The sequence below is a fragment of the Zalophus californianus genome, chromosome 16 (assembly GCF_009762305.2).
Source record: "Zalophus californianus isolate mZalCal1 chromosome 16, mZalCal1.pri.v2, whole genome shotgun sequence".
NCBI classification, from domain to species: Eukaryota; Metazoa; Chordata; class Mammalia; order Carnivora; family Otariidae; genus Zalophus; species Zalophus californianus.
Window position 1 is genome coordinate 28,230,981 of NC_045610.1, and position 23,002 is coordinate 28,253,982.

Sequence of the window (23,002 nt, forward strand, 5' to 3'; positions counted from 1 at the left end):
GGCATCTTCCCCATACTCCTAAAGAAAAGGAATCATAGACACAAATGCATGAAGTCCCTTTTAATGCCCAGGTCTCGAACCAAGTTGTCCAAGTCCAGATGATGAATCCTTATGTGCAGACCATACCACCAGGTGCTGATTAAATGGCCTTGTCTGTAGAGATTTTACAAGCTGGTGCTGTAATATACATTCATGAGATATCTTAAAGCCATCCAGAGCATATGCAACCTGCCTTTCAAAGATTCCGTGTGATCCAGTTTGGGGAGACAGTTGGAGTCCAACACAACAGCAGTCAAATGCAGGGCTTCTAGTTATTTGAGATTTGACCGTAATTCGGCTACTTAATCTCTCTGAGTCTCAGTTTCCACATCTGTCAGATAGGAATAAACACATCTTTTTTTATAGAATTGTCTAGGGCATGAAATAGATAACACATCAAGTTCCTGGAAAGTGCCTGGAAATAAATCACTCTGGCAATCACTCCTTCTGGGTAGTCTCCTCCTCTAAGACACCCTCCCTTCTTCCAGTCTCAAATAAACTTTTCTAGCAATGATTTTTCATGCAACATTTAACACATCCTCATGTTAATGGGCTTTTCCTGTGACTATGTTTTTCCTCCACAACTTAACTGAAAGCTCCCAGAGGCAGAGACAAGGATCTTTATTTGTGCCCCACAGTGCCCATCTTGGTGGACAGTCAATGCTCCAAAATCAGGTTGTGTTGATGCTGGGTGGGGGGGGGGGAGCTGGGAGGTGCAGCCCCTTACCTGGTGAGGCCCAGAAAGTTACAGAGTGTGTGCTGAGACAAGAGAGAAGCCAGGGTGAGAGAGTCTCTGGTTTAAGAAATAGTTATGAGTATTTCATGAGGGAGACCCTGAGAGCTCTGCTGAAAGGAACAAGAAGTTTAGAAGATGTTACTGATACAAGAAGGAGGAGGAGGATGTTGAAATAAGAGCATAGAAACGGATAAAGGAATCAAGGTGGGAGAGGAAGGAAGAGAGCAGGTGACGGAGGGGAAATGGGAAGGTGGTGGGTGGAGGAGGGAACAGGGCAAAGCCGGAGAAGGAGGTGTAGGGGGAGAGATGGAGGGGGACGGGTTAGGGGTGAGGGGTCCTCCCCACTCCTCCTGCCCTGTCTCAGTCTCATCCTCTCTCATGTGCCTACTGCAGTCCATCATGGATTAAGGGTCAGGTTCATCTCATCCTTTGCCTTCCATTTACTTCCACTGCAGGCCGGTTCTATAAGACTGTCAACGAGACCTTCTAAGTTCATATCTGATCAAGTTTCGCTCTCATTATAATCTTCCGGTGACTGTCTAGTGCCCCTGGCTTATAACTCAAACTCTTTGAAGCTGCCTAACATGCTTTGTGGATTATACAGAGTCGAAAATCACACTTACCTATGTGCATGCAACTCCCTCTCAGCGTGTCACACAAGGCTATAAAACGTAGCCTTCACCTAGCTTTGTAATCAGTATCCCAGTGACCCTGGAACTGATTGCCATTCAAGAAATTCATAACTTCTCACATGTGCCATATGCTCGGTGATTTCCTTGGTAGCGTTGGTAATGAGTTCTGTTTCCTGAAATGCCCTCTACTACCTTCTCACCCTACAAGGACTGGGACACCACCTGCTCTGTGACTCCTCCCCCTATCTCTCCCAAGCAGAATTAATTCCTTCTTTCTCTGGGTTCCAATAAGGTTTTATAAATAACTCCCTTAGGGCATTTTTCACTTTCTTTTCTTGTCCCTCTTAACAGTAACATTATAGTGCCAGCACATAGAACAGCCAAGCTGACTTAGAAGTTGCTCCAAACGTGCTTGCTAACTTAATGTATTAGTGGGTAATTCTGTGACCTTGTTTTCTGCATTTTGTGATGCATTTCCTCATGCTCTGCTCTCAGCACGCTCCATTCCTGCTTGGTTGTTAAAAGCCTGAGTTTTCACATGCAACCTGAAGCATCTGTTTTCAACATTATATTTCCCCTGAATTCCTTCCCGAGACTCTCCTCACACTTTAGACTTACTACCATCCAGTCTATGTCTACTTGTTTAATCTCCCAATGTTCGGTGTTTCTGGGTCCTTCCTACAGCTGATTTATCTACAGAGGAGAAAACCTTGGTGTCTCACCTTCCTCCAGCCCAGAATGGGAGAATGGCTTCAGGTCTCACATCATCTTGGAGAGCCCCTTCCTGCAGCGTCAGTTCCCTGGCCACTGCCCACACATCACCTATGATAGTGACCCTAGGGAAAGAGGGCATATCCTCAGGGACACACTATAGGACTGGGCTCAGCTCTAGAACAGAGCTGGGCCGATGCCCCCCCGATTCCCGCTGGAGACAAGGGAACAATGGGAGTTGTTAAAAAGTTTCTAAAGGTCTCAAAACCACTTACTCTCTGAGAGGTCTTCCTTGGGGGCTAAAGTACCAAGGACATAGCTAACATAAAATGCTAGCATTTTATGTGCATTCTAACACTAGGATTGCTACAAGAAACTCCTATAATTTCTCATTATGAGAAAGTAATCAAAACCAACATTGACTGCCATTGTAAGCTTGATGTGCTGTAAACCCTGATTTCTTAGACCTCTCTGATCTACATAGCATTTCCAAGTTGGTCTAAATTCTCTCATAGCACATGTTTACACTTGGCCAAATTAAGTATCTCCCTTTGGCAGATAAGAATATAATGTGAAGATCTTCCACATACAAGAGATGTAGACTGAAAAACAAACCAACCGCTAACTCTTATTTAGAGCTTCAGTCCTCTTCAAAATTTAATCACTTGGAACCAATTGGCCTGGATTGATTCTGGGGAAGGGGACAGGACTTGTACATTTCATTGACTGTCATGTGGGTGATTTTGAGTTCTGATTCTGACTTAGCTTTCACTAAGAGGAAACTAGTATGTTTCAGTTAATATATTTCCCCTGTCAAGGCACATATGGGTCTGTAGAATGTCCACCAAACCTCATCTGTTCACTGCATCCACTAGCCAACAGAATGAATTTCAAAGACCAGAATGGCAGGAATAGAGGAATCATGCTAAAGACCCAGACATAGAAAACTGAACCGAGAAAGTGATTTCCTTATGTACCATACAGCTAAGAAAATAAATATTTGACAGACTTAACTATTGTTATCATTTCAAACTTAAGTGGATACAGGATACATCCAGAAGCAACTTCATTTATATTCTCCTTGAGGGTGCCCAGCATCATGATAATCAATAATCCTCCTGTTATTCGCTCGGCATCAGGGAAATCCAAATCAAAACCTCAATGAGATACCACGTCACACCCGTCAGAATGGCTAAAATTAACAAGTCAGGAAACGACAGATGTTGGCGGGGATGCGGAGAAAGGGGAACCCTCCGACACTGTTGGTGGGAATGCAAGCTGGTGCAACCACTCTGGAAAACAGTATGGAGGTTCCTCAAACAGTTGAAAATAGAGCTACCCTACGATCCAGCAATTGCACTACTGGGTATTTACCACAAAGATACAAATGTAGGGATCCGAAGGGGTACGTGCACCCCAATGTTTATAACAGCAATGTCCACAATAGCCAAACTGTGGAAAGAGCCAAGATGTCCATCAATAGATGAATGGCTAAAGAAGATGTGGTATATATACACAATGGAATATTATGCAGCCATCAAAAGGAATGAGATCTTGCCATTTGCAACGACGTGGTTGGAACTGGAGGGTGTTAGGCTGAGTGAAATAAGTCAATCAGAGAAAGACATGTATCATATGACCTCACTGATATGAGGAATTCTTAATCTCAGGAAGCAAACTGAAGGTTGCTGGAGCGGTGGGGGGGTGGGAGGGATGGGGTGGCTGGGTGATAGACATTGGGGAGGGTATGTGCTATGGCGAGCGCTGTGAGTTGTGCAAGACTGTTGAATCACAGATCTGTACCTCTGAAACAAATAATGCAATATATGTTAAGAAAAAAAAAGAAGAAGAAGATAGCAGGAGGGGAAGAATGAAGGGGAGTAAGTCGGAGGAGGAGACGAACCATGAGAGACGATGGACTCTGAAAAACCAACTGAGGGTTCTAGAGGGGAGGGGGGTGGGGGGATGGGTTAGCCTGGTGATGGGTATTAAAGAGGGCCCGTTCTGCGTGGAGCACTGGGTGTTATGCACAAACAATGAATCATGGAACACTACATCAAAAACTAATGATGTAATGTATGGTGATTAACATAACAATAAAAATTATTAAAAAAAAAGGAGCACCTAGATGGTTCAGTGAATTAAGTGTCAGACTCTTGGTTTCAGCTCAAGTCATGATCTCAGGGTGGTAGGATCCAGCCCTGTGTCAGGCTCCACACTCAGCACAGAGTCTGCTTAAGATTCTTTCTTCCCCCACTACCTGAACACTCTCTCGCTCAAATAAATAAATAAATAAATAAATAAATAAATAAATAAATAATCCTCCTCTTATGATGATTGGGTTTATATGTCAATTTGAGTAGTCTATAGTTCCCAGTTATTCAATCAAACCCTAATGTAGGTGTTGCTGTAAAGGTACTTCACTGATGGGATTGCTGTCTATAATCAGTTGATTTTAAGTAAAAGAGAATTTCTTAGATAATCTGGATGTGGCTGATTCAATGAGTTAAAGAGCCTTGAGGGCAGGACTGAGATTTCCTTGAAGAAGGTGATGTTCTGGACTATGGCTTCAGTTCATGCAGCGTCCCCGCCTGCCCTTCCTGACCCCTGTCCTATGCATTTATACTGGCCCAGGGGTCAGTCTCACAATTATGTAAGCCAATTCCTCGCAATAAATCTCTTAACAGACATATGTTATCTATATCCAACTGGTCCTGTTGCTCTGGTGAAACTCGGACTGATACATCACCTTTTATGGATCCAATGTAAAGTAAACATTTTAGGCAAAGTTGATTGAGGTCTTTTCCTCCTCACACCTCAGTCATCCTTGAACTTGATTATAAATCCACCTGGAATGGCAAGATCTACAGATTAATAAGGCTGAGACGTGAAATATTCTCTGAGTGAGAATCAAACTATCACTGAGCATACCAGATAGAGAAGTTGAATCAGTATGCTGCACACCTGAAAGTAATGTACCTGTGTGTCAGTTGAGTAGAGTTACACTCAAATAAAAAATTCTTTTAATCTGCTAAAACTGAAATAATTTAGAGCCCTCCATCAACAGCTTCTAAGAGAGCTGTTTTCACTAATCCTATATAAACAAAAGGACAAAAGAGCATTACTTGACTACACCTGATTGTTTAGATCTTCAAGAACCAGTTGACTAACTTTCTTGGTTTAATTTGAAAGTATTGATGGAGAAGCGCCTGGCTGGCTCAGTCGGTAGCACATGTGACTCTTGATTTGGGGGTTGTAATTTCTAGCCCCACATTGGGTGTAAAGATTACTTAGAAACAAAATCTTAAAAAGTGAAAAATAAAGATATTATGTGAAGATTTCAAATCATACTACAAAGCTCAAGTGACAAAACAGTATGGTACTGGCACAAAAATAGACACATACACCAATGGAATAGAATAGAAAACCTAGAAGTAAAACCACAATTATATAGTCAACTAATCTTTGACAAAGCAGGATAAAATAGCCAATAAAAAGAAGTCTCTTCAACAAATGGTGTTGGGAAAACTGGACAGCCCATGCAAAAAAATGAACGGTACCACGATCTCACTTCATACACAAAAGTAAAATTGAAATGGATTAAAGACCTAAATGTGATACCTGAAACCATAAAATTCCTAGAAGAGAGCACAGGCAGTAATGTCTCTGACATCAGCCATAGCAACATTTTTGTAGATATGTCTCCGGAGGGAAGGGAAATAAAACCAAAAATAAGCTATGGGACTATATCAAACTAAAAGGTTTCTGTAGAGTGAAGGAAACAATCAACAACCCTAAAAGATGACCTACTGAATGGGAGAAGATATTTGCCAATGACATATCCAACAGAGGGTTAGTATCCAAAAGATATAAGGAACTTCTACAACTCAACAGCAGAAAAAGAAATAATCCAATTTAAAAATGGGCAGAAGACATGAACACATGTTTCTCCAAAGAAGACATCCAGATGGCCAACAAACACATGAAAAGACACTCTACGTCACTCATCACCAGGGAAATGCAAATCAAAACCACAATGAGATATCACTTCATACCTTTCAGAAATCAAAAACACAAGAAACAATAAATGCTGGCGAGGATGTGGAGAAAAAGGATCCCTCATGCACTTTGGCGGGAATGCAAACTGGTGCAGCCACTGTGGAAAACAGTATGGTGGTTCCTCAAAACATTAAAAATAGACCTGGTAATCACACTACTGGTTGTTTACCAAGAAAACATTCTTTCATTACAAAGAAAATGAAAACGGTAATTTGAAAGGATATATGCACCCATATGATTCTTGCAACATTATTTACAATAGCCAAATTATGGAAACAGCCCAAGTGTCCATCGACAGACGAATGGATAAAGAAGATGTGGTATATATATATATATATATATATATATATATATATATATATATACACACTATGGAATATATTCAGCCATATAAAGGAATGAAATCTTGCCATTTGCAATAACATGGATGGGTCTAGACAGTATAATGCTAAGTTATATAAATCAGTAAAAGAAAGACAAACATCATATCATTTCACTCACATGTGGAATTTAAGAAACAAAACAAATGAACAAAGGGGGAAAAAAGAGACAAACCAAGAAACAGACTCTTAACTATGGAGAACAAACTGACGGTGACCAGAGGAGAGGTGGGGGGGGGGGGGGAGATGAAATAGGTGGAGATTAAGAGGACACCTACCTTGATGAGCACTGAGTAATAGATGGAATTGTTAAATCACTATACTGTACACCTGAAACTAATTTAACACTGTAAGTTAACCATACTGGAATTAAAATTTAAGAAAAAGTATTGATGAGAAGTCAAAAAATAATTGTAAATGGGAATGGGTGAGGAACTAACAATGCCGACTATATGCCAAGTCCTGTGCTGGAATTTTTCCATGTACCCCACCGACCCACACAACACTGTGAGCAATTATGGAAACTTTATAGCTAAAGAAGTGGAGATTCAGTGATGTCCAAAAGGAGAACCACCAGCAGGAGTTAGAGCCCGGACTGAGCGCCAAGGCTGCAAATCCTGTTAGAGTCTCCCTATACAATTTAAGACAGCATCAGAATGTGGGGAGTGTTTTTAATTTAGGCCATTTTATGAACAATTTCTTTTAAATTTTTCCTCTACTGTCTTTATGAAAGACATTGCACCAATCCATTAAGGCTTCATAAATTTTTTATTTATTTTTATTTTTTTATTTATTGAGATAGAGAGCAAGAGAGCATGAGCTAGTGGGGAGGGGCAGAGGGAGAGAGACAATCTTAAACAGCCTCCACTCTTCAGTACGGAGCCCGACCAGGGGCTTGATTTTACCACACAGAGATCATGACCTGAGCTGAAATCAGAGTCAGACACTCAATCAACAGAAGCCCAGATGCCCCATGGGGTTAATATATTTAGATATGAGTCACAGTTACATCATAAACATAGACATAAGTTATCTTTATCTTCCAATAGAGTTGTCTTAAATTCTCATAAATAAAAAAATTCTCATGGATATAGCTGTATTCATCAGAAGGGGGTATTGCTCAACAAATTCAGTTCAAAACTGAGTATCTCATGTGTGGAATGATCATGTGTAAGATACACTGAGGAAATGTCTCCCATTTCTCTCCTTTAGGTCAATGTTATAGATTATAATTAGCATTTCTAAGCTTCCTACCATCCTTAGAATTGATATTCTGGGTCACATAAAAGTAACATTTTCATAAATTAAGAAAGGGACTCAAGATAACTTTTTTAAAAAATTGAACCAGCAAGTGACTTCTGGTCATTTACAAATGGAATCACTAGATTGAACGGGCAAACGAAAATTGACAACCATCAGTGAATGCAAAGACATAGTTGAATGAAGTTACAGAGCTCCAAAGATAAAGAAAGAGTAAAAGCAGGGAGAAGAAAAGATTATGATTATTCCACAGTTAAGATGATATTGTTCACCAGTCATCACAGATATTCATCCACAGCTGAGGAACTCTCCAGGTTTTCCCTTGTGTTTGTGGGAAACCTTGAATTTCACATCCCACCCATAGCCTTGCCTGTAAACTTGGAGTCAGAGGAGCCAAGTCCTGGCCAAGCTCTGCCACTCACTTGTTGTTCACCACTGAGCAAGTTACCTCCCCCTGAGTTCTCTCATTGTTAAAATGTTTATATAATAATAATATACCCACTGTCCATTTTATGAGGATGAGATAAAAGTGAGAAAGTGCCAGGGCACCTGGGTGGCTCAGTAATTTGAGGATCCAGCCCTTTGATTTCAGCTCAGGTCATGATCTTCGGGTCCTGAGAACCCACTATGTGCTCAGCAGGGAGTCTGGCTTGAGATTCTCTCTCTCCATCTCCTCTGCCCCTTCCCCGGGTTCTCTCTCTCTCTCTCTCTCTCTCTCAAATCAATAAACAAATCTTTAAAAAATAAACGTGAGGAAGTGCCTAACATAATACCAAACATGAGTAGGTACAAAGATATACTGATTGAATGTCAAATGTCACAATCTATAAAGACTTTCCTCTACTTTTCACATGGGAAAACAAAAGTTCAGATGGAAAAATTGTCATTTAAAGTCAAAATGATTTCTTTAATTAGACTCCACACAGGGCTTGAACTCACTCCCTGAGATCAAGACCTGAGCTGATATCAAGAGTTGGACACCTAACCAACTGAGCCACCCAGGTGCCCCTAGTCAAGACATTTTAAGTTCACTCCCTGTTACATATCACGAGCTGTTTACGTAATCTCTTCATGGCTGCTTGCATCTCCTGATTCCTCAGCGTGTAGATCATGGGGTTGAGCATGGGGGTCATAACTGTGTAGTTGATGGATAAAGCCTTATCCAAGGAAGAGGTGGTGAAAGGCCGGGAGTAGACAGAGATACAGGGAATGAAGATCATAGACACCACAATGATGTGAGTGGTGCAGGTGGAAGCTGCCTTCTTCCTTGCCTGCCCTGAGTGGGACCTCAGCATCACCAGGATGACCGTGTAAGATATCAGAAGGAGAAGGAACCAAATAAGGACCAACATTCCACTGTTGGAGATCATGAGGAACTCCAAGAGGGAGGTGTCAGTGCAGGCAAGTCTCAGCACTTGTGGGATATCACAGTAGAAATTATCCAGGACGTTGGGGCCACAAAAAGGCAATGGGAGCATCAGAGCCAGCTGGACAATGGAGTGAACAAATCCCCCTACCCAAGCAGCCACCACCAGCCCCATACACAACTGAGTGTTCATGATGGTGACATAGTGGAGGGGCCGGGAGATGGCTATGTAGCGGTCAAAGGCCATCACCGAGAGGAAGAAGACAGTCGCGCCACCAAGAAGATGAATGCAGAAGATCTGGGCCATGCAGCCCTGGTAGGAGATGGTCTTCTTTTCAGAGAGGAAGTCCACCAGCATCTTTGGGGCAGTGACAGAGGAGAGACAGAGGTCTAAGACAGCCAGATTTCGGAGCAGGAAGTACATGGGTGTGTGGAGCCGGGTGTCTGAGGTCACTGTGACCATGATGAGGAGGTTTCCCATGACAGTGGTGGTGTAGACAAACAGGAATGCCAAAAACAGGAAAAGCTGGAGCTCTCGAGTCTCTGAGAACCCCAAAAAGACAAACTCTGATACCCACGTGAGGTTTTTTGCCTCCATGGCACTTTTTTTTTTTAAGATTTGTTTATTTATTTGAGAGAGAGAATGAGATAGAGAGAGGGAGCATGAGAGGGGTGAGGGTCAGAGGGAGAAGCAGACTCCCCGCTGACAGCAGGGAGCCCGATGCGGGACTCGATCCTGGGACTCCAGGATCATGACCTGAGCCGAAGGCAGTCGCTCAACCAACTGAGCCACCCAGGCGCCGCCTCCATGGCATCTTCTCCATACTCCTAAAGAAAAGGAATCATAGACACAAATGCATGAAGTCACTTTTAGTGCTCAGGGTTCAAACTGAGTTGTCCAGGTGCAGATGATGGGTCCTCATGTGCAGATATATCACCTGGTGCTGATTCTTTTTTTTTAAAGATTTTGTTTATTTATTTATTTGAGAGAGAGAATGAGAGACAGAGAGAGCGCAAGAGACGGGGGAGGGTCAGAGGGAGATGCAGACTCCCTGCCGAGCAGGGAGCCCGAAGTGGGACTCGATCCCGGGATTCCAGGATCATGACCTGAGCCGAAGGCAGTCGCTTAACTGACTGAGCCACCCAGGCGCCCCCCTGGTGCTGATTATTAATGGACTCGTCAGTGGACAGTATACAAACTGGTGCTATAATATACATTCATGAGATATCTTAAAGCCATCCAGAGCATATGCAACCTGCCTTTCAAAGATTCCGTGTGATCCAGTTTGGGGAGACAGTTGGAGTCCAACACAACAGCAGTCAAATGCAGGGCTTCTAGTTATTTGAGATTTGACCGTAATTCGGCTACTTAATCTCTCTGAGTCTCAGTTTCCACATCTGTCAGATAGGAATAAACACATCTTTTTTTATAGAATTGTCTAGGGCATGAAATAGATAACACATCAAGTTCCTGGAAAGTGCCTGGAAATAAATCACTCTGGCAATCACTCCTTCTGGGTAGTCTCCTCCTCTAAGACACCCTCCCTTCTTCCAGTCTCAAATAAACTTTTCTAGCAATGATTTTTCATGCAACATTTAACACATCCTCATGTTAATGGGCTTTTCCTGTGACTATGTTTTTCCTCCACAACTTAACTGAAAGCTCCCAGAGGCAGAGACAAGGATCTTTATTTGTGCCCCACAGTGCCCATCTTGGTGGACAGTCAATGCTCCAAAATCAGGTTGTGTTGATGCTGGGTGGGGGGGGGGGAGCTGGGAGGTGCAGCCCCTTACCTGGTGAGGCCCAGAAAGTTACAGAGTGTGTGCTGAGACAAGAGAGAAGCCAGGGTGAGAGAGTCTCTGGTTTAAGAAATAGTTATGAGTATTTCATGAGGGAGACCCTGAGAGCTCTGCTGAAAGGAACAAGAAGTTTAGAAGATGTTACTGATACAAGAAGGAGGAGGAGGATGTTGAAATAAGAGCATAGAAACGGATAAAGGAATCAAGGTGGGAGAGGAAGGAAGAGAGCAGGTGACGGAGGGGAAATGGGAAGGTGGTGGGTGGAGGAGGGAACAGGGCAAAGCCGGAGAAGGAGGTGTAGGGGGAGAGATGGAGGGGGACGGGTTAGGGGTGAGGGGTCCTCCCCACTCCTCCTGCCCTGTCTCAGTCTCATCCTCTCTCATGTGCCTACTGCAGTCCATCATGGATTAAGGGTCAGGTTCATCTCATCCTTTGCCTTCCATTTACTTCCACTGCAGGCCGGTTCTATAAGACTGTCAACGAGACCTTCTAAGTTCATATCTGATCAAGTTTCGCTCTCATTATAATCTTCCGGTGACTGTCTAGTGCCCCTGGCTTATAACTCAAACTCTTTGAAGCTGCCTAACATGCTTTGTGGATTATACAGAGTCGAAAATCACACTTACCTATGTGCATGCAACTCCCTCTCAGCGTGTCACACAAGGCTATAAAACGTAGCCTTCACCTAGCTTTGTAATCAGTATCCCAGTGACCCTGGAACTGATTGCCATTCAAGAAATTCATAACTTCTCACATGTGCCATATGCTCGGTGATTTCCTTGGTAGCGTTGGTAATGAGTTCTGTTTCCTGAAATGCCCTCTACTACCTTCTCACCCTACAAGGACTGGGACACCACCTGCTCTGTGACTCCTCCCCCTATCTCTCCCAAGCAGAATTAATTCCTTCTTTCTCTGGGTTCCAATAAGGTTTTATAAATAACTCCCTTAGGGCATTTTTCACTTTCTTTTCTTGTCCCTCTTAACAGTAACATTATAGTGCCAGCACATAGAACAGCCAAGCTGACTTAGAAGTTGCTCCAAACGTGCTTGCTAACTTAATGTATTAGTGGGTAATTCTGTGACCTTGTTTTCTGCATTTTGTGATGCATTTCCTCATGCTCTGCTCTCAGCACGCTCCATTCCTGCTTGGTTGTTAAAAGCCTGAGTTTTCACATGCAACCTGAAGCATCTGTTTTCAACATTATATTTCCCCTGAATTCCTTCCCGAGACTCTCCTCACACTTTAGACTTACTACCATCCAGTCTATGTCTACTTGTTTAATCTCCCAATGTTCGGTGTTTCTGGGTCCTTCCTACAGCTGATTTATCTACAGAGGAGAAAACCTTGGTGTCTCACCTTCCTCCAGCCCAGAATGGGAGAATGGCTTCAGGTCTCACATCATCTTGGAGAGCCCCTTCCTGCAGCGTCAGTTCCCTGGCCACTGCCCACACATCACCTATGATAGTGACCCTAGGGAAAGAGGGCATATCCTCAGGGACACACTATAGGACTGGGCTCAGCTCTAGAACAGAGCTGGGCCGATGCCCCCCCGATTCCCGCTGGAGACAAGGGAACAATGGGAGTTGTTAAAAAGTTTCTAAAGGTCTCAAAACCACTTACTCTCTGAGAGGTCTTCCTTGGGGGCTAAAGTACCAAGGACATAGCTAACATAAAATGCTAGCATTTTATGTGCATTCTAACACTAGGATTGCTACAAGAAACTCCTATAATTTCTCATTATGAGAAAGTAATCAAAACCAACATTGACTGCCATTGTAAGCTTGATGTGCTGTAAACCCTGATTTCTTAGACCTCTCTGATCTACATAGCATTTCCAAGTTGGTCTAAATTCTCTCATAGCACATGTTTACACTTGGCCAAATTAAGTATCTCCCTTTGGCAGATAAGAATATAATGTGAAGATCTTCCACATACAAGAGATGTAGACTGAAAAACAAACCAACCGCTAACTCTTATTTAGAGCTTCAGTCCTCTTCAAAATTTAATCACTTGGAACCAATTGGCCTGGATTGATTCTGGGGAAGGGGACAGGACTTGTACATTTCATTGACTGTCATGTGGGTGATTTTGAGTTCTGATTCTGACTTAGCTTTCACTAAGAGGAAACTAGTATGTTTCAGTTAATATATTTCCCCTGTCAAGGCACATATGGGTCTGTAGAATGTCCACCAAACCTCATCTGTTCACTGCATCCACTAGCCAACAGAATGAATTTCAAAGACCAGAATGGCAGGAATAGAGGAATCATGCTAAAGACCCAGACATAGAAAACTGAACCGAGAAAGTGATTTCCTTATGTACCATACAGCTAAGAAAATAAATATTTGACAGACTTAACTATTGTTATCATTTCAAACTTAAGTGGATACAGGATACATCCAGAAGCAACTTCATTTATATTCTCCTTGAGGGTGCCCAGCATCATGATAATCAATAATCCTCCTGTTATTCGCTCGGCATCAGGGAAATCCAAATCAAAACCTCAATGAGATACCACGTCACACCCGTCAGAATGGCTAAAATTAACAAGTCAGGAAACGACAGATGTTGGCGGGGATGCGGAGAAAGGGGAACCCTCCGACACTGTTGGTGGGAATGCAAGCTGGTGCAACCACTCTGGAAAACAGTATGGAGGTTCCTCAAACAGTTGAAAATAGAGCTACCCTACGATCCAGCAATTGCACTACTGGGTATTTACCACAAAGATACAAATGTAGGGATCCGAAGGGGTACGTGCACCCCAATGTTTATAACAGCAATGTCCACAATAGCCAAACTGTGGAAAGAGCCAAGATGTCCATCAATAGATGAATGGCTAAAGAAGATGTGGTATATATACACAATGGAATATTATGCAGCCATCAAAAGGAATGAGATCTTGCCATTTGCAACGACGTGGTTGGAACTGGAGGGTGTTAGGCTGAGTGAAATAAGTCAATCAGAGAAAGACATGTATCATATGACCTCACTGATATGAGGAATTCTTAATCTCAGGAAGCAAACTGAAGGTTGCTGGAGCGGTGGGGGGGTGGGAGGGATGGGGTGGCTGGGTGATAGACATTGGGGAGGGTATGTGCTATGGCGAGCGCTGTGAGTTGTGCAAGACTGTTGAATCACAGATCTGTACCTCTGAAACAAATAATGCAATATATGTTAAGAAAAAAAAAGAAGAAGAAGATAGCAGGAGGGGAAGAATGAAGGGGAGTAAGTCGGAGGAGGAGACGAACCATGAGAGACGATGGACTCTGAAAAACCAACTGAGGGTTCTAGAGGGGAGGGGGGTGGGGGGATGGGTTAGCCTGGTGATGGGTATTAAAGAGGGCCCGTTCTGCGTGGAGCACTGGGTGTTATGCACAAACAATGAATCATGGAACACTACATCAAAAACTAATGATGTAATGTATGGTGATTAACATAACAATAAAAATTATTAAAAAAAAAGGAGCACCTAGATGGTTCAGTGAATTAAGTGTCAGACTCTTGGTTTCAGCTCAAGTCATGATCTCAGGGTGGTAGGATCCAGCCCTGTGTCAGGCTCCACACTCAGCACAGAGTCTGCTTAAGATTCTTTCTTCCCCCACTACCTGAACACTCTCTCGCTCAAATAAATAAATAAATAAATAAATAAATAAATAAATAATCCTCCTCTTATGATGATTGGGTTTATATGTCAATTTGAGTAGTCTATAGTTCCCAGTTATTCAATCAAACCCTAATGTAGGTGTTGCTGTAAAGGTACTTCACTGATGGGATTGCTGTCTATAATCAGTTGATTTTAAGTAAAAGAGAATTTCTTAGATAATCTGGATGTGGCTGATTCAATGAGTTAAAGAGCCTTGAGGGCAGGACTGAGATTTCCTTGAAGAAGGTGATGTTCTGGACTATGGCTTCAGTTCATGCAGCGTCCCCGCCTGCCCTTCCTGACCCCTGTCCTATGCATTTATACTGGCCCAGGGGTCAGTCTCACAATTATGTAAGCCAATTCCTCGCAATAAATCTCTTAACAGACATATGTTATCTATATCCAACTGGTCCTGTTGCTCTGGTGAAACTCGGACTGATACATCACCTTTTATGGATCCAATGTAAAGTAAACATTTTAGGCAAAGTTGATTGAGGTCTTTTCCTCCTCACACCTCAGTCATCCTTGAACTTGATTATAAATCCACCTGGAATGGCAAGATCTACAGATTAATAAGGCTGAGACGTGAAATATTCTCTGAGTGAGAATCAAACTATCACTGAGCATACCAGATAGAGAAGTTGAATCAGTATGCTGCACACCTGAAAGTAATGTACCTGTGTGTCAGTTGAGTAGAGTTACACTCAAATAAAAAATTCTTTTAATCTGCTAAAACTGAAATAATTTAGAGCCCTCCATCAACAGCTTCTAAGAGAGCTGTTTTCACTAATCCTATATAAACAAAAGGACAAAAGAGCATTACTTGACTACACCTGATTGTTTAGATCTTCAAGAACCAGTTGACTAACTTTCTTGGTTTAATTTGAAAGTATTGATGGAGAAGCGCCTGGCTGGCTCAGTCGGTAGCACATGTGACTCTTGATTTGGGGGTTGTAATTTCTAGCCCCACATTGGGTGTAAAGATTACTTAGAAACAAAATCTTAAAAAGTGAAAAATAAAGATATTATGTGAAGATTTCAAATCATACTACAAAGCTCAAGTGACAAAACAGTATGGTACTGGCACAAAAATAGACACATACACCAATGGAATAGAATAGAAAACCTAGAAGTAAAACCACAATTATATAGTCAACTAATCTTTGACAAAGCAGGATAAAATAGCCAATAAAAAGAAGTCTCTTCAACAAATGGTGTTGGGAAAACTGGACAGCCCATGCAAAAAAATGAACGGTACCACGATCTCACTTCATACACAAAAGTAAAATTGAAATGGATTAAAGACCTAAATGTGATACCTGAAACCATAAAATTCCTAGAAGAGAGCACAGGCAGTAATGTCTCTGACATCAGCCATAGCAACATTTTTGTAGATATGTCTCCGGAGGGAAGGGAAATAAAACCAAAAATAAGCTATGGGACTATATCAAACTAAAAGGTTTCTGTAGAGTGAAGGAAACAATCAACAACCCTAAAAGATGACCTACTGAATGGGAGAAGATATTTGCCAATGACATATCCAACAGAGGGTTAGTATCCAAAAGATATAAGGAACTTCTACAACTCAACAGCAGAAAAAGAAATAATCCAATTTAAAAATGGGCAGAAGACATGAACACATGTTTCTCCAAAGAAGACATCCAGATGGCCAACAAACACATGAAAAGACACTCTACGTCACTCATCACCAGGGAAATGCAAATCAAAACCACAATGAGATATCACTTCATACCTTTCAGAAATCAAAAACACAAGAAACAATAAATGCTGGCGAGGATGTGGAGAAAAAGGATCCCTCATGCACTTTGGCGGGAATGCAAACTGGTGCAGCCACTGTGGAAAACAGTATGGTGGTTCCTCAAAACATTAAAAATAGACCTGGTAATCACACTACTGGTTGTTTACCAAGAAAACATTCTTTCATTACAAAGAAAATGAAAACGGTAATTTGAAAGGATATATGCACCCATATGATTCTTGCAACATTATTTACAATAGCCAAATTATGGAAACAGCCCAAGTGTCCATCGACAGACGAATGGATAAAGAAGATGTGGTATATATATATATATATATATATATATATATATACACACTATGGAATATATTCAGCCATATAAAGGAATGAAATCTTGCCATTTGCAATAACATGGATGGGTCTAGACAGTATAATGCTAAGTTATATAAATCAGTAAAAGAAAGACAAACATCATATCATTTCACTCACATGTGGAATTTAAGAAACAAAACAAATGAACAAAGGGGGAAAAAAGAGACAAACCAAGAAACAGACTCTTAACTATGGAGAACAAACTGACGGTGACCAGAGGAGAGGTGGGGGGGGAGGGGAGATGAAATAGGTGGAGATTAAGAGGACACCTACCTTGATGAGCACTGAGTAATAGATGGAATTGTTAAATCACTATACTGTACACCTGAAACTAATTTAACACTGTAAGTTAACCATACTGGAATTAAAATTTAAGAAAAAGTATTGATGAGAAGTCAAAAAATAATTGTAAATGGGAATGGGTGAGGAACTAACAATGCCGACTATATGCCAAGTCCTGTGCTGGAATTTTTCCATGTACCCCACCAACCCACACAACACTGTGAGCAATTATGGAAACTTTATAGCTAAAGAAGTGGAGATTCAGTGATGTCCAAAAGGAGAACCACCAGCAGGAGTTAGAGCCCGGACTGAGCGCCAAGGCTGCAAATCCTGTTAGAGTCTCCCTATACAATTTAAGACAGCATCAGAATGTGGGGAGTGTTTTTAATTTAGGCCATTTTATGAACAATTTCTTTTAAATTTTTCCTCTACTGTCTTTATGAAAGACATTGCACCAATCCATTAAGGCTTCATAAATTTTTTATTTATTTTTATTTTTTTATTTATTGAGATAGAGAGCAAGAGAGCATGAGCTAGTGGGGAGGGGCAGAGGGAGAGAGACAATCTTAAACAGCCTCCACTCTTCAGTACGGAGCCCGACCAGGGGCTTGATTTTACCACACAGAGATCATGACCTGAGCTGAAATCAGAGTCAGACACTCAATCAACAGAAGCCCAGATGCCCCATGGGGTTAATATATTTAGATATGAGTCACAGTTACATCATAAACATAGACATAAGTTATCTTTATCTTCCAATAGAGTTGTCTTAAATTCTCATAAATAAAAAAATTCTCATGGATATAGCTGTATTCATCAGAAGGGGGTATTGCTCAACAAATTCAGTTCAAAACTGAGTATCTCATGTGTGGAATGATCATGTGTAAGATACACTGAGGAAATGTCTCCCATTTCTCTCCTTTAGGTCAATGTTATAGATTATAATTAGCATTTCTAAGCTTCCTACCATCCTTAGAATTGATATTCTGGGTCACATAAAAGTAACATTTTCATAAATTAAGAAAGGGACTCAAGATAACTTTTTTAAAAAATTGAACCAGCAAGTGACTTCTGGTCATTTACAAATGGAATCACTAGATTGAACGGGCAAACGAAAATTGACAACCATCAGTGAATGCAAAGACATAGTTGAATGAAGTTACAGAGCTCCAAAGATAAAGAAAGAGTAAAAGCAGGGAGAAGAAAAGATTATGATTATTCCACAGTTAAGATGATATTGTTCACCAGTCATCACAGATATTCATCCACAGCTGAGGAACTCTCCAGGTTTTCCCTTGTGTTTGTGGGAAACCTTGAATTTCACATCCCACCCATAGCCTTGCCTGTAAACTTGGAGTCAGAGGAGCCAAGTCCTGGCCAAGCTCTGCCACTCACTTGTTGTTCACCACTGAGCAAGTTACCTCCCCCTGAGTTCTCTCATTGTTAAAATGTTTATATAATAATAATATACCCACTGTCCATTTTATGAGGATGAGATAAAAGTGAGAAAGTGCCAGGGCACCTGGGTGGCTCAGTAATTTGAGGATCCAGCCCTTTGATTTCAGCTCAGGTCATGATCTTCGGGTCCTGAGAACCCACTATGTGCTCAGCAGGGAGTCTGGCTTGAGATTCTCTCTCTCCATCTCCTCTGCCCCTTCCCCGGGTTCTCTCTCTCTCTCTCTCTCTCTCAAATCAGTAAACAAATCTTTAAAAAATAAACGTGAGGAAGTGCCTAACATAATACCAAACATGAGTAGGTACAAAGATATACTGATTGAATGTCAAATATCACAATCTATAAAGACTTTCCTCTACTTTTCACATGGGAAAACAAAAGTTCAGATGGAAAAATTGTCATTTAAAGTCAAAATGATTTCTTTAATTAGACTCCACACAGGGCTTGAACTCACTCCCTGAGATCAAGACCTGAGCTGATATCAAGAGTTGGACACCTAACCAACTGAGCCACCCAGGTGGCCCTAGTCAAGACATTTTAAGTTCACTCCCTGTTACATATCACGAGCTGTTTACGTAATCTCTTCATGGCTGCTTGCATCTCCTGATTCCTCAGCGTGTAGATCATGGGGTTGAGCATAGGGGTCATAGCTGTGTAGTTGATGGATAAAGCCTTATCCAAGGAAGAGGTGGTGAAAGGCCGGGAGTAGACAGAGATACAGGGAATGAAGATCATAGACACCACAATGATGTGAGTGGTGCAGGTGGAAGCTGCCTTCTTCCTTGCCTGCCCTGAGTGGGACCTCAGCATCACCAGGATGACCGTGTAAGATATCAGAAGGAGAAGGAACCAAATAAGGACCAACATTCCACTGTTGGAGATCATGAGGAACTCCAGGAGGGAGGTGTCAGTGCAGGCAAGTCTCAGCACTTGTGGGATATCACAGTAGAAATTATCCAGGACGTTGGGGCCACAAAAAGGCAATGGGAGCATCAGAGCCAGCTGGACAATGGAGTGAACAAATCCCCCTACCCAAGCAGCCACCACCAGCCCCATACACAACTGAGTGTTCATGATGGTGACATAGTGGAGGGGCCGGGAGATGGCTATGTAGCGGTCAAAGGCCATCACCGAGAGGAAGAAGACAGTCGCGCCACCAAGAAGATGAATGCAGAAGATCTGGGCCATGCAGCCCTGGTAGGAGATGGTCTTCTTTTCAGAGAGGAAGTCCACCAGCATCTTTGGGGCAGTGACAGAGGAGAAACAGAGGTCTAAGACAGCCAGATTTCGGAGCAGGAAGTACATGGGTGTGTGGAGCCGGGTGTCTGAGGTCACTGTGACCATGATGAGGAGGTTTCCCATGACAGTGGTGGTGTAGACAAACAGGAATGCCAAAAACAGGAAAAGCTGGAGCTCTCGAGTCTCTGAGAACCCCAAAAAGACAAACTCTGATACCCACGTGAGGTTTTTTGCCTCCATGGCACCTTTTTTTTTTTTTAAGATTTATTTATTTATTTGAGAGAGAGAATGAGATAGAGAGAGGGAGCATGAGAGGGGTGAGGGTCAGAGGGAGAAGCAGACTCCCCGCTGACAGCAGGGAGCCCGATGCGGGACTCGATCCTGGGACTCCAGGATCATGACCTGAGCCGAAGGCAGTCGCTCAACCAACTGAGCCACCCAGGCGCCGCCTCCATGGCATCTTCTCCATACTCCTAAAGAAAAGAAATCATAGACACAAATGCATGAAGTCACTTTTAGTGCTCAGGGTTCAAACTGAGTTGTCCAGGTGCAGATGATGGATCCTCATGTGCAGATATATCACCTGGTGCTGATTCTTTTTTTTTAAAGATTTTGTTTATTTATTTATTTGAGAGAGAGAATGAGAGACAGAGAGAGCGCATGAGACGGGGGAGGGTCAGAGGGAGATGCAGACTCCCTGCCGAGCAGGGAGCCCGAAGTGGGACTCGATCCCGGGATTCCAGGATCATGACTTGAGCCGAAGGCAGTCGCTTAACTGACTGAGCCACCCAGGCGCCCCCCTGGTGCTGATTATTAATGGACTCATCAGTGGACAGTATACAAACTGGTGCTATAATATACATTCATGAGATATCTTAAAGCCATCCAGAGCATATGCAACCTGCCTTTCAAAGATTCTGTGTGATCCAGTTTGGGGAGACAGTTGGAGTCCAACACAACAGCAGTCAAATGCAGGGCTTCTAGTTATTTGAGATTTGACCGTAATTCGGCTACTTAATCTCTCTGAGTCTCAGTTTCCACATCTGTCAGATAGGAATAAACACATCTTTTTTTATAGAATTGTCTAGGGCATGAAATAGATAACACATCAAGTTCCTGGAAAGTGCCTGGAAATAAATCACTCTGGCAATCACTCCTTCTGGGTAGTCTCCTCCTCTAAGACACCCTCCCTTCTTCCAGTCTCAAATAAACTTTTCTAGCAATGATTTTTCATGCAACATTTAACACATCCTCATGTTAATGGGCTTTTCCTGTGACTATGTTTTTCCTCCACAACTTAACTGAAAGCTCCCAGAAGCAGAGACAAGGATCTTTATTTGTGCCCCACAGTGCCCATCTTGGTGGACAGTCAATGCTCCAAAATCAGGTTGTGTTGATGCTGGGTGGGGGGGGGGGAGCTGGGAGGTGCAGCCCCTTACCTGGTGAGGCCCAGAAAGTTACAGAGTGTGTGCTGAGACAAGAGAGAAGCCAGGGTGAGAGAGTCTCTGGTTTAAGAAATAGTTATGAGTATTTCATGAGGGAGACCCTGAGAGCTCTGCTGAAAGGAACAAGAAGTTTAGAAGATGTTACTGATACAAGAAGGAGGAGGAGGATGTTGAAATAAGAGCATAGAAACGGATAAAGGAATCAAGGTGGGAGAGGAAGGAAGAGAGCAGGTGACGGAGGGGAAATGGGAAGGTGGTGGGTGGAGGAGGGAACAGGGCAAAGCTGGAGAAGGAGGTGTAGGGGGAGAGATGGAGGGGGACGGGTTAGGGGTGAGGGGTCCTCCCCACTCCTCCTGCCCTGTCTCAGTCCCATCCTCTCTCATGTGCCTACTGCAGTCCATCATGGATTAAGGGTCAGGTTCATCTCATCCTTTGCCTTCCATTTACTTCCACTGCAGGCCGGTTCTATAAGACTGTCAACGAGACCTTTTAAGCTCATATCTGGTTTCTCTCTCCTTATAATCTTCCGGTGACTGTCTAGTGCCCCTGGCTTATAACTCAAACTCTTTGAAGCTGCCTAACATGCTTTGTGGATTATACAGAGTCGAAAATCACACTTACCTATGTGCATGCAACTCCCTCTCAGCGTGTCACACAAGGCTATAAAACTTAGCCTTCACCTAGCTTTGTAATCAGTATCCCCCACCATGAACAGATTGCTATTCAAGAAATTCATATGAATTGAATGTCTACTATATGCCAAGACCTGTGTGACAGCTTCTCACATGTGCCATATGCTCGGTTATTTCCGTAGCCTTGGTAATGTGTTCTGTTTCCTGAAAGGCCCTCTACTACCTTCTCACCCTAAAAAACTGGGATATCACCTCCTCTCCCTGTCTCTCCCAAGCAGAATTAATCTCTTCTTTCTCTGGGTTCCAATAAGAATTTATAAATAGCTCCATTAGAGCATTTATCACTTTCTTCTCTTGTCCCTCTTAACTAGACGGTAATACAGTAATGTTATAACGCCAACACCTAGAACAGCAACGCTGACTTAGAAGTTGCTCCAAACATGTTTGCTAAATTAACGTATTAGTAGGTAATTCTGTGACCTCGTTTTCTACAACTAAGTGGGAATTTTGTGGTGCTTTTCCTCACACTCTGCTCTCAGCACGCTCCATTCCTGCTTGGTTGTTAAAAGCCTGGGTTTTCACACGCAACCTGAGGCATCTGTTTTCAACATTATATTTTCCCTGCATTCTTTCCCGAGACTCTCCTCACCCTTTAGACTTACTACCATCCAGTCTATGTCTACTTGTTTAATCTCCCCTCTTTCCAGTAAGTGTTTCTGGGTGGTTTTTGCAGCCGATTTATCTACAGAGGAGAAAACCTTGGTGTCTCACCTTCCTCCAGCCCAGAATGGGAGAATGGCTTCAGGTCTCACATCATCTTGGAGAGCCTTTTCCTGCAGCGTCAGTTCCCTGGCCACTGCCCACACATCACCTATGACAGCAAGGGTGACCCTAGGGAAAGAGGGCATATCCTTAGGGACACACTATTGGACTGGGCTCAGCTCTAGAAACAGAGCTGAGCTGATTCCACCCCCACCCCGATTCCCACTGGAGGCAAGGGAACAAAGGGGGTTATTAAAAAGTTTCTAAAAGGTCTCAAAAACACTTAACTCTCTGTGAGGTCTTCCTTGGGAGCCAAAGTACCAAGGACATTGAAAACTTTAGAGATGTGGAGATTGTGGGATTCTCAAGCCACAATCTTAAAGGAAAAAGTCTCTTCCAAAGAAACAGACTCTGGGAGTTTTAGACAA

At 42.6% G+C, this 23,002-nt stretch overlaps 2 protein-coding genes across 2 annotated transcripts; both read right to left on the minus strand.

The window, feature by feature from the left end:
* Positions 1-8,845: 8,845 nt before the first annotated feature.
* LOC118356390 (olfactory receptor 4D1-like) lies at positions 8,846-9,781 on the minus strand. Its single transcript, XM_035724709.1, has one exon. It carries the CDS (start codon positions 9,779-9,781, stop codon positions 8,846-8,848), a length of 936 nt encoding a protein of 311 aa, XP_035580602.1.
* A 9,258-nt stretch (positions 9,782-19,039) lies between these two features.
* LOC113907917 (olfactory receptor 4D1-like) lies at positions 19,040-19,975 on the minus strand. Its single transcript, XM_027567677.2, has one exon. It carries the CDS (start codon positions 19,973-19,975, stop codon positions 19,040-19,042), a length of 936 nt encoding a protein of 311 aa, XP_027423478.2.
* Between the last annotated feature and the right edge of the window lie 3,027 nt (positions 19,976-23,002).

Bases quoted from the DNA above. Each gene is read 5' to 3' on its own strand.
- LOC113907917 (XM_027567677.2), bottom strand. From the start codon at position 19,975: ATGGAGGCAAAAAACCTCACGTGGGTATCAGAGTTTGTCTTTTTGGGG.
- LOC118356390 (XM_035724709.1), bottom strand. From the start codon at position 9,781: ATGGAGGCAAAAAACCTCACGTGGGTATCAGAGTTTGTCTTTTTGGGG.